At 40.3% G+C, this 17,373-nt stretch overlaps 3 protein-coding genes across 4 annotated transcripts in view; 1 reads left to right on the top strand and 2 right to left on the bottom strand.

The window, feature by feature from the left end:
- Window positions 1-708, bottom strand: part of kmt2d (lysine (K)-specific methyltransferase 2D) — a 46,967-nt gene extending 46,259 nt beyond the window's left edge. The window contains exon 1 of the mRNA XM_034876946.1: window positions 632-708. The gene's annotated coding sequence lies outside the window, so the exon portion shown is untranslated. The remainder of the gene's footprint in view (window positions 1-631) is intronic.
- The window catches only part of lmbr1l (limb development membrane protein 1-like), a 33,458-nt gene extending 19,738 nt beyond the window's left edge, over window positions 1-13,720 (bottom strand). Inside the window, exons 1-17 of one of the 2 annotated variants that reach the window (XR_004657314.1) lie at window positions 13,469-13,720; window positions 6,811-6,895; window positions 5,200-5,233; window positions 4,803-4,942; window positions 4,130-4,233; window positions 3,891-4,014; window positions 3,730-3,798; window positions 3,576-3,640; window positions 3,383-3,455; window positions 3,183-3,272; window positions 2,989-3,065; window positions 2,808-2,885; window positions 2,638-2,711; window positions 2,319-2,409; window positions 2,128-2,194; window positions 1,406-1,567; window positions 702-887 (exon numbers count right to left, since the gene is read on the bottom strand). Coding sequence is in view for 1 of the 2 variants with exons in the window: in XM_034877029.1 (XP_034732920.1) it covers window positions 802-887; window positions 1,406-1,567; window positions 2,128-2,194; window positions 2,319-2,409; window positions 2,638-2,711; window positions 2,808-2,885; window positions 2,989-3,065; window positions 3,183-3,272; window positions 3,383-3,455; window positions 3,576-3,640; window positions 3,730-3,798; window positions 3,891-4,014; window positions 4,130-4,233; window positions 4,803-4,942; window positions 5,200-5,233; window positions 6,811-6,895; window positions 13,469-13,531 (1,482 nt within the window). In the remaining variant the exon portion in view is untranslated. Of the gene's footprint in view, window positions 1-165; window positions 888-1,405; window positions 1,568-2,127; window positions 2,195-2,318; window positions 2,410-2,637; window positions 2,712-2,807; window positions 2,886-2,988; window positions 3,066-3,182; window positions 3,273-3,382; window positions 3,456-3,575; window positions 3,641-3,729; window positions 3,799-3,890; window positions 4,015-4,129; window positions 4,234-4,802; window positions 4,943-5,199; window positions 5,234-6,810; window positions 6,896-13,468 lie in introns of those variants that run through there. The other variant, XM_034877029.1, reaches the window with a different exon arrangement.
- Window positions 13,721-14,572: 852 nt separating this feature from the next.
- Window positions 14,573-17,201, top strand: dnajc22 (DnaJ (Hsp40) homolog, subfamily C, member 22). Its single transcript, XM_034877056.1, has 4 exons — window positions 14,573-14,687; window positions 15,187-15,793; window positions 15,926-16,218; window positions 16,860-17,201. The coding sequence occupies exons 2-4, from the start codon at window positions 15,247-15,249 to the stop codon at window positions 17,034-17,036; spliced, it is 1,017 nt and encodes a 338-aa protein (XP_034732947.1). The 5' UTR covers window positions 14,573-14,687; window positions 15,187-15,246; the 3' UTR covers window positions 17,037-17,201.
- Window positions 17,202-17,373: the final 172 nt, after the last annotated feature.

Genomic DNA, 17,373 nt, shown 5'->3' with positions numbered 1-17,373 from the left:
TAGTGTGCCTTTACTTATAAAATATTGCACTTCCCCACATAAATTTCTTAATAATTCACAGTTTAATTGGTCAAAGACAGAAGTTCTTCCTGGTGAGTGTCAAATGCCATTAAAAAGTCTGTCATTGAACAAAGTATAAAGCTTTCTTTTTAGTGTATTTTTATAAAGGAATGAGTTATTCTCAGACTCCGTAAACTCAGACACTGAGATCATTACCTCACCCGCATATTTCCTGTGTAACCTGTAGATCCATAGATAGACAAGGTACTCTGTGTCCTATTTGCTCCCAATAACAACTTCCTCTTATCTACTAACAAAACCCTGGTGCAGACTGGACCACCAACACATGGAAGTAAGATTCCCAATCTTAAAATAGTGGTATAACCAAAGAGGGGAAAGCGTGGCTAAGCCACTGAGAAAAAGAGAGAGTGCACTTGATCATCCTGGAGCAGGAAGGGGAAATTACATCACAGTTACAATATAATACAGTCCTGGCAATTTGGCTTAAATCCCTTTTGCTCTTTTTTCCAGTCATGAGTCAACCTTGACTCAGCTAACCACCTACTACTTCTCCTTGCAGTCAAATAACTGCACTATACTGGACCCCGCTATGATTGTTATTAATCATTACTTCAAGCAAAGTTCCCCCTGGACATGGTGCAGACAGACTCGTCACCTCACCTTCTCCGGTCTCTTCCCACCGGGCAAAGGGGCTGAAATGCAAATGCCTTTAATCCAAAGTGCACATTTGAAGTGGCTCAGTTTTTAAGGGTTAGGAAAGGCAGTGATGAGGAGGAACAGTCACTGGATTTTAGACAGTCCACTGGCCAGGAGGAGCCTGAAGGGGACCGTGGAGCGTGACACAGTTAAAGGCAGTCTGTGGAGACCTGTGAAAAAAATAAAAAAAGGACCATAACATCATGCACAATTACAAGGGGGAACACTAAAACTTGCAAAGCTAGGGAAAATAGTGATTTAGGTGAAGTGAAAGTCTATTAATCACAGAACAAAAGTGAGTTGGGAGGCAATGGGAAAGTACAGGAGAGCCGCCATGGTGCAGAGATGCTATCTGTACTGTGAGGAAGGGGACTGTGCGTGTGTGCGTTTGGCATGTCAATGCTCAGAGTGCTTGTTTGTGTTGGGTGGAGGGGTAGAGGGTGTGTGTGCGGCAAGAGGTCTAGGGCGGTGTGCCTGAAGGTCCCCAAGTGGACCTGGCTCTCCTCTTGTCCCTTTACACTTTCCTGAAAGAATTGTATTCTTTCTATCTGAGGAAGAGAGCCAGCCCATAGGGAAATAAGGGGCCAAAAGTTGTGAACTTCCCTACACAGTCCCAAAGACTTAATATATGCATGCAAAGCACTTTCACTTTGCTTTATTAAATAAAAAAAAATTAAATTAGACTGACCAAAGGCACGGATAAGCTCTCTCTGTACTGCCCAGGTGACCGTCTTGATCAGGGAAGCAGAGGTGAGACCAGCAAACAGCATGTTGTACAGGAATACAATGTAGAAGTTCCCAAGCCAGTTGTACCGACCAAAGTCTCCCAGTAGATCAAAGCGGGTTATCCCTAACACAAGCAAAGCAAAGAAAATGTTTTACTTGTCAATGAACTGCTCGAGCCAGGCCTCACCTGCAGGTACAGTATTTATGGCTTACAGATGCCCCCTTGTGGGCATTACTAAAACTACAATGTTGATTCAGCAACTCTTCTCATTACATACTCTCGATGCTGTGTTCCAATTCCTTACTACGTGATAGATGTACACATGATGTTTAATTTACCACTTCAATGTATATTCCTTAATTTCCAAACACAAATAACAGACTGTTAATCCACATCTTTAATACTTTGTTTTGGAGTTTCCCATGATCTTCTTTGAACTGTCTCACAATTTAATTTAATGGTTTGCAGCTGTAAGTAGCTCCCTACTTTCATTTGTTTATTGCATTGTGGGACAATAATGTACAACAACCCTCTCAAAAGATCAGGCAATTTTTGGTATGCATTCTGCATTTTTAGTATACATAATGTTTCACTGTGAACAAACCGCATACTTAAAACCTGCTAATATGTAGTGTGTAGTACGGAAATGGGAGCTGGCTGTACTACTTTGTAAATGTCCTTACCGATTGTGCGTGAAAAGACTGGCAGTGCTGAGCTCAGGATAAGCAATGAAACACAGTTAGCAATTATCTAGGAAAAAAAAACAAAAACAGAAATGTAGATGTCAAAACAGAACATAATCACAGGACATCCCTAGTTCCTGGTTATATCTTACTGTGAGATAAGATACATGCAAAGGTTAGCTGTCATGTACCTGTGTGAGGTTGGTGTCCTGTGCACGAGGCAGGAGGCCAGTGAAGAGAGGAGAACTATAGAAGCCCACCACTGAGGACACCATCAGATAGCTGAAATTATTTTTAAAGGACAACACTGGAAAGAAGAGTTATCACAGAGATAGTAAATAATATCCAGAAATTAAACTACCAATGATTTGTTTTTAATGTACGGATGTAACAGCACAAGTCAAGATATCATACTGGTCCAATATAAAAAGGTACTCTGTAAGTGGCTGAGTCAGAGCCAAATAGACATGACGTGACGTTAAGTCCCGGGTGAATGGGATTAAAGGATACAGGATGAGGACTACTTGAACTGCAGCACCCAGTGAGCCAAACATGGAGAAGGAGGCCATCCCCAGATGAGGGTCCTAATACAAAAAATAACAATAAATCAGTGTACACAGATGACTGGCTTTGAGCACACCAAGCATGAAAAGTTCACAACTTTCTGACTAAATCCTCACCTCCATTCCTCTGGGCATAGCGGTCTCATCCAGGAGCAACTCCAACACATTGAAACAGACCATCAGTACACACATCACCTGAAGAGATATGAACAGTAAGTATACTACAAATAAAACAACTACCTGTGTTTATAGATGAGTTAAAACAGCCTGTAGAATATATTAATAAATGAGCATGTACCGTCAATGCGAGGAGCACAAGCATGGCCAGTGGATAGCCCAAATTTCGCTGCCATGGGGACGCTTTCCTACGCATTTCTATGAGGAAAGCAAGAAGAATAAAAGAAAAATGGAACAATAAATAAATGTCAGCAATAAATTACTACACAATGTAGTCACAACCCAGCAGAGAGTAGCCGGTTCAGTCAATCTTACCTAGGGCAATGCGTTTGCTCCGGGCTGTTTGGTACTCTTTTTTTACCCCCTCCATGTTCAGCTTGACCCAGCATGACGTTGTACTGCCACCTTCAATCAGACAACACATGATTGAGACAAAAAGTCAATGAGTCAGCTTTAAATTTAAATTACCAGAAAGTGCCAGGAAAGTGCCAGTTTGTTCATGGTGACACACTTACAGTTCAGTTTCCTGGACAGCGAGTCTTCCTCAAATGTGGTGCAGCTCAGAATATCTTCGACATCTTCCAACAGCTGAGGTAGATAAGGGACAATAAATTTGGACACTACAGTTCACAGCCACAAGACGACAGTTAATGTAAATAGTACCTCTATGCAAGGGCGGAAAGTTTAGTCATAAGCTCTGTGACTCACCCGCGGTTTGACCAATAGGCTGCCAGTTACACTGAACATTCTAGACAACCCAAATGGAGTGCACACTGAGGAGGAAAACACACAGATGGTAATACACAAGTGCCATATGCTATTGTATTTTAGCTGCTCAAGAAACTTATTTAGATATACGTACACAAAAGCAGCAACACTCCAAACAGAGAGATGCCCGAATATAGGTAGGGAAGGTAATACTCCCATAGGTCTGAAATTCAGAGTAGAGTACGAAAAAATACTTAAAAAACTGTAAAACCAATGGTTACCAAGAGATCTTTAGGTATAATGCATGTGACTCACCATAGAGGCTCTTCCTGGCTATGTTGTCGTGGAGGAGGGCTGATGCCACCCACACAATGCCCAGCACAAGCAGAGCCAGCAGCAACAGCAGCACAACAGCTTCATACACTCGTGCCATAACCCCCTACAAAAACAAAACAGATAATCTGTGATGTGCTGTCAATTTATAGTTCAGTTCTTTATAGAAATGGTTCTGGAGTCTCAAGGTGCCATTTGTGAGAGAATGCCAAAACTGGTACCTTTCTGGACCCCGCAAAACCCTCAGACTCCGTGAAGAAGTAGGCAAAGGGCATGAGGAAGACAAGGGACAAATTGGAGAAAAGGAAAACTAGGTTCCACAATCCTGACAAGGGAGAAAGAGAGATGTTCCATTGTTAGTTTTCAGTGCAAACATTCATTATGAAATCAAACAGCAGTGAAGGATCTCAGCAGTACCATTGCCAACCACTGTGAGGTATAGTCCAGCTAAGCTGTGTAGCATGACAAGACTGGCTACCCAGTCACACGTGCCAATTAACAAGAATGTGCAAGAATTAAAAAATGTGAAAATCTAAGATTATTATCAAAATGTTTCTTAAATGAAACGGCACTACAAGCCTAGTGTATTTTTGGGCTTCACAACTAATTTACATTATACTTGATTAATTGAAACAATACATTGGATTAGTGTTTGAGTGCTCAACTGAGATAAACCACAGCAGTTGGGAAACAATAGGAACATGCACTGCACACAGCTAGGTCAAGCCACTCTGTCCATAAGTATTATCTGTTTGGACACAGGCCTGTAGTGTATCGATTTGGAGGTTAATACCAGTGATCCAGTTTCAGACGATAATGCCTACAGCTGTTTCATAGGTTTTCATGATTATCAACTGTTTGGTGTTGTCAACTAACAAAAACAATAGGATGTACCGTGGATAAGCGACCCATTGAGCCACTGCATGTAGTAGCTTTGGGGGAAGGTGAGCAGCACCTCATTGGACAGAATGGAGATGGGGAGGAGAAGTACGGCACACACTGCAACAGACAGGGTGAACGTACACAGCCACAGCCTGGGAGAAGGATAAAGACAAGCTATCAGTTAGGTCACTGTGTGTGTTGAGCCTCAGTCCAACAGCACTGCCTATGTCAAAGGCTAGGGCGGCGAAGGTAATTCATTGCCAGCGTGTAGGGACAAAGGGCGGAGTGACACTGATGTGCCCGCTACACACGGACTAAGGTATCTGCTCAATCATTCACACGGAAACTAATCAAAGTGAGTCAGAACAGATCACTGCAGATCAGTTAATCATTAGACGTTTTCACTTACGCAATTTTGTTGACGGTGGCATCTTCAATATCATCTGAAAGAGAGTAGAGAAATAAGTTGGATTTACTCCATTACAAAAGGTGATTCAGACTATTTGTTTTTATTGGTTTTCTATAAGGTTTTTTAAAAAGGGTACGTTGCCACAGACATAAGCAACATGTTTACTGTAACTGAGTGCAACCGGTGTTAGAATAGTAATAAATATAGAAAGTCTGTGATGGTAAAAGTTGCCTGAGGATGTGTGTGTGTGCACAGACTGTATAGATATATAGGGCTAAGGCGTAATAGAAAACAAGTCTCACTGGCCTCAGAGTGGGGAGAGAGCATGTTAGGAACATTCTGTTCAAGCGAGACCAACACTCGAGTAAAAACGGAATTACATAAAAGTAGGAAACTGCAAAAAAGCAACATATTTAAAGAATAAGAAAGATACATATCTGTAATGTTACTAAATGCCCCCAAACACTCGGTAAAACTCCCAAAAGGTTAAGTTCATGTAACATGCTTCAGAGCTTTCAAACTGTGTGAATTGCAATTCATGGCTAAGTAATGTGCACCACAGTACACAATACTGTAATTTTCTCTTCTGCAACTGTTGGCAGAGCTTCTAATAATGATGTAAAGCCTGAGGAGCAAAACCAGTTCTTGACTCCTTATAGAGAGGTATTGCACAGTTGGTTTTTAGCTACAGGGCACAACTGTTTTGCCTGTTGTTGATGCAGAGGCAACATTTAAAACAGTGGGTTAACACATAGCAGATCCTGCCCAAAAGCACACAAAAAGAATGCTGTCCATCTCCTAGCTTTCAACCCAGCCCAGCCACAGCGGAGAAGAGAGACCTGGCTAGTTGGACATCCTTCATCGGCTTTCAATAGTGGCGAGTCATGACCGGTCACATCGCATAACTTTAAACATCTTCTTAGCTTACAAACTTAGATTGAAGTACATGACGTATATTGTACTTTGATTGTGACTATTGAAATGGCAGATTGTATTATTCAGAGTATTGACAGATTAAGCCAGTTTCTTTATGTTGTTGGTTGTACAATATAAGCTTGTTGAAAAAGATCTCCTTTGAGATGTTGTGTCTCCTTAGAGGGGCCTTAAGCTAACTTTAACTGTTTTTCTTGTAGCAACGTTCTTCACTGCCCATCCACCACTTCTGATCCACAGTGAGACCCACTGAAGAGGAGGTTACTTGTTACAAAACACGCCTTCTGCACCTCAGGACTGCTCCAGCCAAGATCCAGAGCCTCGGGTTAAAATTTGCAGTCCTGGCAGTGTGTCAACTTAAGCTATATATTTGCATGTAGGCAAACACAGAAAACAGCTATTCTTCAAATCAAAAAATATACATGCATTCTAAATTATTTTAATTGCTTTTGATTCCATTAAAAACCCATTGTGTCAAAACTGAGTACCCCCCACCTGTGCTTGTTTGAAAAGTTTGGCCTCAATGCTCAGTGAAAAAAAATTCAAAAACACTAATGTAAATCAGTATACTTGTCAACACTATCAATTTCGCTCCTGGCAATTCTCCATAAGCCTTTGAAGGAACTCTCATGGAAATGACTGTCTGGTGCACCTGTATAAAAAAATCCAGGAACTCACCTGTGACAAACTCAGCAGTCTTCTTGAAATGGGTAAGTATGAGGTAGGACACCATGTAAAGGCATGTGAACAGGAATACACAGATCTGCAGAAGAGACAGGAAGGAAAAAGGAGACAGTGTTATTCCTTGTACTCGTACTTATCACCTTAAGAAAGTGCAGCCTTGTAAACAAACTAATGTTCTGTCCAATACTACAGATAACCAACACATTTATTTAGCTCGGCTCACATCTCTGATTTAGTATGTTCCGTTTTAAAAGTGGGGGGGGGATAGATATGCAGCATAGATACCAAAAACGTTCGGGTTAGAAAAGCAAAGCGGAAACACGAGTGGATGGCAAGTACATAGTCACAGCTGCAACAAATTTGTTCTTCATAGAATTAAATGTTTTGTGCAAATAAATTGCAGGAAATAAACAAAACAGGACATATATTGCTATAAACGCAAACAGCCATTTATTCACCATTCTGCCAAGGTCAAGAGAGACAGATGGAGTCTGAAGATTACCACTTAATTCAAACAAAGAGTGAAATGGGTGACAGCGACAAACTAGAAGGGATTAAGGGGAGTAAAAGAAAGACAGATAATACTAGTGACAGACCCCATACTGCTTGTAAAGATCATTGTCTGACATTATACTACATCTACTAACAAATTTAGGCTAAACCTATATTCACTCAGCAATCTGCTGTCTGGCAGAGCTCTTAACTTTTTACCCCATAAAGACTGAAGATAATCGCTTGCATGACCACCAAACCAACATGAGAACAGACAACACAGTTGACAGTTGGCAAATAATATTTCTCTATTTCTCACTGTGTGAATCTGTCAGAACAAAGAAAGTGACATAGTCACTAGGCCTGCACGATTCGGGGAAAAATATGAATCACGATATATATATATTTTTTAGAATTGATATCACGGTTATCTGTCACAATTTTTTCTGGTATTTATTGCACGCATGAATCATAACAAAACAAAACAAATTGGGAGTACAAAACATTTCTTTTGGCACCAATAGTGCATTGCACGTCACCACAAGCCTGTAAACAGAGGCCTCAATGAAGAGAAGGGAGAGCATTGCAGCGCATGGGAGTGCTTAAAACCTTTTTTATACAGTCTATGTTTAAAACTCAGAGAAGAAAGAGGTAGTGCTTGTGTTGCAGTTGGCTCATAAAATGAAATGAGAATTGAAGTCATTTAAAATACACACGTTATTTTTTTATTATTAAAAAAAAAAGTTATTTAAAAATTTAATTTCGAGCAGGCTGAATCAAGATTACAATTTTATAAACGATTAATCGTGCAGGCCTTCTTGTCACAGAGAAAAGAATGACAAGCACAACCAAAACATCTGTGCACAATGCCAAACTGGAAATACAATTGAAAACGGAGCAATCATTCACTCCTTGCTGCCACAGAAGTAAAACTATGAATGGAAAGGCAGAAATTACAACTAACCATATGTAGTGTAGAGTGTTTAAGTCTGACAGCTTCTGTCCCACACAAGTGCCTCTCTAAGTAAAACAATCTCCTTACTTTTAACATTTTAACTAAATACCTCAGAACAAACGTCTATAGCCACAATTGCTGTCCCATGAGGCTGCAGTGCTCATTTCACACCAGAAAAAATGGGCAACTTTACCAGTCTATTACCCCTACTGGACAAAATTAAGCCTTTTCAAAATCAAAAAAATATATAATTAGTATGCTGGTTGTGGAGGGAAAAACAGTCACTCAGTGTATAAATTACATTTTATAACTATCACTATCTTCTTCAAAAGCAAAATGATCAATTGGCTTATTAGTGTAGCACGCAACCTATAACATGCTAGAATACTATGTTAGCATTTGTAATTAAAGTACAGCTGAGAATCCATTCAACAGCAGAGATGAAGTGCACCAAGTGTTGGACTGACGGCTGAATGGAATGTTGTTGCCAGATCACAACACATTTCCTCATGGGAGCTCAAGAGGAATCCTAGTAAGAGTTGCAGGATGTAGAAGTTTCTTCCTGAGTTAACAACAGCAGCAAACAAAGGGGCTCTCTGGTGAATGAAAGACGATAGGACAACAAGCTTGCACTGGAGTAAAAGCACTTTCTTAAATGGATGCAAACATAAGGATAATGAGTTCTTTGGAAAAACAAAGCCCAGAAATTAAATATTTTAAAGCATCCGGGTTCAATAAAATTAATCTTTCAATAGTAAAGACCAATGCATGTATTCTGAACAATGAAAAGTCCCAAAACAGTGAAAGGGCCACAACAAGACTATTAATGAGGTGCATTTCCATCTGTGTTTCTATAATTTTAAGTTTTATAACAAAAGGGTAATTTAATATGGATCATTAGCACATATGGAACAACACATGGGGTTGGAGTACAGGCATAGACCCCTCCTCCTGTTTGGCTCCAGAAAGTGCAAGATGTTGACCCACTGGAATGTTAACAAATGTACACAACAATTTTATTTTAAACTTACATAACATGTAATCTGTTGATAAAGACAGTGTTTTATGGTGTAAGTGGGAATGCTCAAAAGACACATACTTGCTGCATCACACAAACAATGGACTGTACATAACTAATCAGCTCAGTGTGCAAAATAGTACAATTATGCAGTCCAATTTGCTATGGTTAGGGACTATTTCAACAGAAGGAAAAGGGAACAAAGGATGGGTTTTGGGTGATAAATGGGTCCACATATGTGTGGACCCATTAGCTGGCCAATGAGGAGAGAGTTATTCAGCATCCAGAGGGACATCTTGGTGCTGAACAAAACGTCCCAGGGTTGAAAGAGCATTTTAACATTCACAGAGTTACCTAAAAATCTCTGTGTTGGTTCAAGCACAAAACAATGAAGCTTTTTTAAACATCTTTTCCTAACCTTGTAGTTACTGTATTATTTTAAAGCAATGGGAGGTTGGCAGTGGCACAACATGCCTTGCAAAAATCGTATTCTAGACTCCCTCAGAGTGTTATTTTAGGGGCACCCGGCCTCATGTCCAGCTGAACACGTTCAGGCAAAGCATGACGGCCTTTGTTTATAGGTAAGAGGATAGATTAGGCAAGACCTATTCCAGAAATAACTTCAAATGTTGCATGTGCAAAGCCATCCTAATCCAAAAGAAAGTAGGCAGCTGCAGTATGTAAGAGTTTAAGTGAGTAAGAGTTCTGATAATTTTGCTGGAATGTGTCATGGAATACTTGAGGTAAACGAAATTCCATCTAGATAACTGTGTCCTGGAGAATAGGAAATGAATGACAGTGACATTGACAATGTTCCCGCCAGCAAAGACATTATACAGCCTCTCCTTAAATACTGAACTAAAACAAAGCAAGAAGCAGATTTGATAGATGGATATATTTATTTATTTATTTAATGATCCCAATAAAATGGGAAATTATGGTGTTGCAGCCGCAAACATACATTGGTCACACACACTCCAACGCTCCTTTTAAAATGACATATCTAACAACTCCCACAGAAAGTGATCCTAAGAAAAACACACTTGTAGTGGACTATTGCATGCTCTAATCAGTCTTAACCACGTCTTTTATAGATAACATGGTACTCAACTTATCTCAGGGTGACTTGATATCTTAATGCATGCTGACGCTAGATGCTCCATGTATCCACTTATGACCTTTTGTTCTGTTGATCATTGATCCTTTTCGAACGCTCTAAGCTCAGGGTGTGGGTTATGGGTGTTTACTCCTAGTTTTAACATTTACACAATCTCACATTGACAATTTATTGAACCTACACCTCTTACACTTGCCAGATGTTTCTATCTAAAAATTAGTTACAACGTTGCATTAGCTCAGGTAAAGGAACATTTGGCCTGAATGAAATTTTCCCAGTATGAAGCATATAAAGTGAACCGACAAGAAATGGACCAACAGATCCCGTTGTTCTGGAAGTAGACCAGTGAAAGAAATTAGAAGCTCTTTTTCGGCGATGGCTGAGCGTTACTGTGCAGCCTCCAACTGAACTTGACGACGTAGTTGTGACGTGGCCGACCTGTCTGAAAGTTCTAAGTCTTTTGGTAGCTGTGCAAAGAGTAACCTCAGTCATTCCCAATCTTGCAGAGATGGCGAGCGTGTGTGTACACCCACACCCACCCCCACACACACACACACACACACACACAAACCTAAACAGCTAATGTGAGCTCAAACTGTCTGCGAGCTTCTCCTGACAATACGGTGATTTGTGGACTATGCGTCAGCAAGTCGCTTGGTTATGTCACAATTGTTAGCCTATTTTTTTTACAATTTCTTTTGAAAGAATTTGAAAGACAACCGTTTATCCGGCCCCCAGATTGAGCCTTGCCTATAGTGAGTTCCCAGACCAGACATCTTGATGTGGGTCTGGCTTGTCAGGCTACTGTGGGGCCACATTTGGCCAAGATATACATTTTGAGCTGTGCGTTTACTTGATGTTGTTTCGCCAGTCAATATTAACCGCCAATACAATATATTGACTGCATAATGCAGTCAATATTACCTTTTAATATTTTGGAAAGAACTACTGTTGACTTACAGGAATCTGGCATCTACTACTACTGTGAGGCTTCTGACTAAAAGCTGTATAAAGTCAACACTTCAAATAAACACTCCCTTTTTTCCTGCCGGTCAAACAAGATTTGACCATTTGTGCTCCAACAATACACAGAGTACTAGGATTATGAAAATGAGCCTGTCTGTATTCTGAGCACTGAGAGATCACTTCAGGCCTGCCGCTTTTCTGGCCTTTGCAAAATCTGTCCTGTGACTCTGCAGTAGGATCCCCACAGTAGTTATATGTGCCATGTCTGTCTCAGATATTATATATATATATATATATATATATATATATATAACACACACACACACACACACACACACACACGCACACACGCACACACGCACACACGCACACACGCACACACACACGCACACGCACACGCACACGTGTTTGCAGCTTGTTGGTTTAGATCAGTAATCACCAATATCTTCTTTTAAAACATGCTTGGTTTAATGAGATACTTATGATACAAATTAACTACTATTTTAATACACTGATACATGTTTATGGGTGTCTAGGAACCTTTCCATGACTGTTTAATATGTTAAAAAAAAATAGAAGTGTATTGCTTAAAGTTAAACTTTAAATGGGACACCCCTCTATCTCCTCCAATTCCATTTTGTTTTCTCACGTCCTGTATTAAAAAAACTCAAGTTATAAAACAAAAAAAACAGCTTATGCTATGTCATCACTGCTAGGTGATCTACAGTAGGATGTTTGTCAGGTCTTTTTTTTTAATAAATATGTTTGGCATTTATCAATAGGATGCTTTGCAAAATACAACTGTATTTACACTGCTGTCACATACTCTTCTATACACTTCAAAATGAGCTGACCAATGATGAGCTCGGCCTGAAGCCAATAAATAACCAGAGATGTAAGGGCAGCTGATCTGCCTGACAAGGAGCACTGAGAAGAGATGGCGAGCTAGAGACTTGAGGCTGGCTTAAGAAGGGGGTGTCAACTAATTGCATTAGGTATTTAGGCTGAAGGGACAAGAAGAAAACAAGGGCATATTAATACATTTGGGGCGTTTTATTTGCCTCTTACATAAAGTTAACTCTACACAATTGAAAATATGACTTCTACATGACATAGGATTGTCTAGAGGATGAAATCAGCTCTGTCTGTGATACATAATGTGGGCAGCCTGATCTATTCACTACAACTTGAACATAAAAATGGAGAAAGACAGAGAAAATGGTTGGTGTTGTGAAGCCAAGTGAGTTTCAAACACACCTTAAATTGCCCCAGACTATTTGGCTTTGGATGTTTGTTTGTTTTTTTCAATTGAATGTTGACTCATCCTCTGTGGAAATACTTGAATCCTTTAAGTGAAGCGTTTTTTGTTATTATTGTAATATGGACAAATTGATCAGTCAGTCCACGGATTTTAATATGCACCAGAAGATATGTTGTTTGACACAGCTCCTTATGCAACACTGTAGCAACAACATCTCCGATCTAAGGAAATTAATAACCTATGAAATCAAAAATGGTAGGGTTAAAGCCCAGTATCCGTATGCGTAGCTGTCAACAGAACTGATCTTTCTGGCAAGTCTGAAGTTCAACAGGGTGTTGGTGTTGCACAAAACAGAAAAAAAAAAATCAGCACAGTAAACAGGTCAAATACGTCATTAACAGACTAGTCAAAATGTAAAATGTGAGATGATCCAAACCATGGCAAACAAATATTTAAAGAGTTGAAAAGATATCCATGTTCGCTAGACATTGAAAGGAACAAGCCCCAGGTGCTGAGTCAGCTCCTTGATGTTCTTGTGCCACAGCTCTACCAGCTGCATCCGTGCAATAATTGGTCTGGAGCTCAGCAAACTGCCAGAGCACTCAAACATGAAATTACTTAAAAGCCAAGTTATAGGTTACTTATTATTTACATATAACGTTAACTGTTGCTCATAGCTGAAGCACGAGACTTTGGCAACTTAATGGGAGAGTTGAGCCACCGCTCTGCAAAACAATTAATTAAACGACGTGGCTTTCTTGACCAGTTTAGATGATTGTATTTTCAGAGTCGACCACTCATATGCATATTAACCGACGGTTAGATTAGCAAAGCGTTACTTACTATGGTCTCTCGGACACGGTTGTGGAAAAGTTGCTCTCTAACCGACACGTCGTCCGTTTCCATTCTCCGAAACCATAACAGTATCCTCAGGCTTAAAAGTGATGGTTAAAAAGTTAAAACACGGGGCATTTTTTAAGTAAAGCAGTGGATGTGTGCTAGCGCGGCTGTACTTAAACAAATGAGCTAGCATGTTGCTAGCTTCACTCCGATAAAGACGAACAAGGAGGGGGCGTTGGGGGCGTCAGGAGGCGGGGGCACACAGTGGGAGGTGGCACAGAGCAGGTGTCAATCACCACTGGAATGAATGCTTTAGCCTCACAACATGTTATTAATATACAAATGTGTGTGTATACCTTGCATTTTTTAAACATTATAGTACAGTGAGACGTGCACATATATTGTCATTGTTTTGTGCTCTATGCAGGGCAGGCTATCTATTGGTGATATGGTACACGTCTAGCTAAAGATTGAGCTTTTCTTACTTTTTATTTTTCATAACATTTTCTGCTTAAGTAACCTACATCTGTAAGTACGCAAGCAAAGCCATGACCTTCCCCATTTTAATTAAATTCAATTTTATTTATTGTATCAAATCATAACTACAGTTTACTCAAGACAATTTACAGACAGTGTAGGTCTAGACCACACTCTATAATTTACAGAGACCCAACAATTTCAGTAATTCTCCCAAAAGCAAGCATTTTGTGCAACAGTGGTGAGGACAAATTCAGAGGTAATCATCCACCTTTATTGCCATTTTTTCCTATGCCACATTAAACTTCTCCACTACATTTGAGAGGGAAGTAATGTTTTACTCCTCTAGATTTGAACATAGCATATAAAATATGATGCACAGTTATACAGTCAATTAAATCACCCAACAGCAGTTAAAATTAGCTCCACAGCCACCAGATTAAATTATGTTTACACATCAGTTTTGTTAATGCATCAGGAAGAATAATCCAATATATAAATATATGCATATATACCTCTGTGTTTTCAATAGTTTCTTCTTTATCATTAAAATCAGTGTCCTATCTCTCACAAATGTCCCTTTAGACCTTTTCCTCACCTTAACAAGAAACCTAAATGTTGATGACACAGCGTAATTTCATTGTCATGATCCAAAGTCCAACTGTTGCAACAACTTGCACCAACTTCAACTACGGAAAGGTCCGGAAAGGATTTATCGGGAAAAGGACTTAAAATTATGGGCTCAGTAAGTAACCTAGTTTCATTAGACAAAGAAAATTCAACTTAAATGTATTTAAAAAAGTAATTACACTGATCAGTCTGATAAAGTCTTTGGGTTAACTGTGGATTGGTTTATAGAGAAATGTTGGGGCTGGCCATCTGACCATTCTGACTTTTTGTACATTTTATGTTTTCTTTAAAAAACACGTTACCGCCTGCTATTTTTTTGGATCGTGTAATGGCTTAAAATGACAATGCCCACCAGGAGCTATAAATCCCTCTTAATATGTTATATATATAAAGTGGATTGCCAACATTTCAAATCCCTTTGCCAAGATACCATCAACACACAGATCATAGAGAAAACACACCAAATGTATAACACAAAAATAAAAGTGATGGGAGGACATACAATCAAAATGTATGATTTGATTAAAAGCCTAATGTAAAATAGCTATCAGCAGTTGATATAGCATAAAAAGACTGAGAGATTGAAACGTAACTCTTCTGTTACTTTGTTGCAGGCACTTATGAAGGATGACTCATTTGCACCTGTACAGAGACTGATCCACTGAGGCCAAAGGATGGTAAAGAGTGTCATGGTAGCTTATGCCCTGTGGGCAGCAGGTGGGCCTTTGGGCCTTCACCATTTATATTTAGGAAGAGACAGCCATGCTCTGTTATGGATGCTAACCCTGGGAGGATTTGGGTTTGGCTGGGTCAGAGAGGTCATACGTATTCCTGCATATGTTGGTCAGGCCAATCAAAATGTAGAGAAAGAGAAAAAAACACCTCCCACCATGGTTCCACCTGTAAGCCCTGTCAGATTTGCTGGACAGGTGTGTGTTGGAATCTACTTTGGAATAGTGGCTCTGATTGGACTAAACTCCCTCGGTTTCTTCTACTTGATCGTCCTGCCTTTGTGTGTGGGTGCAGGGGTACACCTGGTGTCCTGTATTGGCCAGCAGACGTCTGATCTCCAAAAAACCTTGACTACTTGTCTCATAACCTCCCCAATATTTTATGGTAGTGCCTTATCACCTCTTCCTATAAGCCTGGCTGCCAGTGTCACTGCTGCACAGTACCGCAGGGTCAAACCTCCACAGACACCGGGGAGCACACAGAAACTAGGTGAGATGATCTCACAAAAATACCAATGCCATCTGATTTACTATTACACCATGGTAACACTACTTGTAACACTAATTATCTCTAAATCTTTGAGACCCACTGAAATTGCATCTTTTTCAATCTTTTATCCAGGTCCACGGCTTTACAGGCTCGGTCTAGCCTGGCTGGCCTTCTCTGCTCCACTGGGTTACTCTATTTTCCATAACACCACAGCCACACTGTACTACCTGTCTGACTGTGTAGCAGCGCTTCTGGATATGTTCTGGTTTCTGCCTTGGCTCAGAAACGTCTTTGAGTACATTCTTTTAATTCCATATCGACTCTTGTGTGTTCTTACTGGAGGGGGGTACTATGAAGACGCTTGGAGGAAGGTGCTGGAGATACTGCTCAAAGAGTACACGGAGAGAGAGAAAGAGGCACTGCAGGTGAGCATGCTTACAACACTGGAAACGCTGTACAATAATAATAATAATAATAATAATATTATTAATAATAATGATAAATTTGATTTAGATAGTGCCTTTCATGAAACCCAAGGACACTTACAGAATTACAGTGGCTACACTCAGGGACGTTGTGGGCTGTGGTGAACAAGAGGTGTTTTAGTGAGTGAGTTTGGTTTTTAAATGTTCAGGGATGTAGCATATCTGCAGGGAGGGTGTTCCAGAGGGATGGGGCTGCGACAATAAAGGCTCTGTCCCCAAAGGTACAGAATCTGGTGTGGGGAATGAGCAGGCCAGTGTCTGAGGACTGCAGGTTTTGTGGTGGAGTGTATGGATGGAGGAGGTCTGAGAGGTACAGTGGGGCCAGGGCATGGAAGGATTTGCAGGTGAGAAGGAGGGTTTAATGCAGGACTTAATTGGCAGCCAGTGAAGGTGGATAAGGGTTGAGGTGATAGGCTGCCACGTCTTGGTGTGAGTGAGGACCCTGGTGACAGAATTATATAGCCTAATATAAGCAGAATGTTAAGCTCTCATACCTCTCTGAACATTTTCAGTGAGTAAAGTAATTTCTCTGGCATTGTCATAATATCCAAACTGAGTATCTGGAAATGATTGTGTTGCAGGTACTGTCATTGGAAGTAGACGCATCTCTAGAAGACATAACTCGCAGCTACAGGGAGCTGGCCAAGACGTGGCATCCAGACCACAACCCCAGCAAGGATGCTGAGGCCATGTTTATGAAGATCCATGAGGCTTATCAGGTCCTCCTGCGACGGCACAAACCTCATCGATTCACATAGTTGTCATAGTTGTTTATGGAAAATAAATCAATAGCATGCACACCGACCCGCACAGCATTTCACAGCTGTCTGATTGGTTGCTTTGCAGAGCTGGTCTCAAACGGCAGTTTTCTGCCACCTTGTGGTGCCAAACATGTAACACAGCCATAAACTATTTCAACACAACAATTTTGTGTGTTTTTAAAATGTGCTTGCTTGCTATTACTGAACGCTAAACCAATACACCAACACATCCTTTGTTTTCACCGCAGTAATAGGCCAAACTAAAAAAATAAGGATGTAGGCTCATGATCATGTAATAAAGGTTTATAGACAGACCCCAGAGAGAGAAAGAGAG

The sequence above is a fragment of the Etheostoma cragini genome, chromosome 7 (assembly GCF_013103735.1).
Source record: "Etheostoma cragini isolate CJK2018 chromosome 7, CSU_Ecrag_1.0, whole genome shotgun sequence".
Lineage (NCBI taxonomy): Eukaryota > Metazoa > Chordata > Actinopteri > Perciformes > Percidae > Etheostoma > Etheostoma cragini.
Note: the sequence above shows the minus strand (reverse complement) of the source record. Positions and strands in the feature narration are given on the sequence as shown.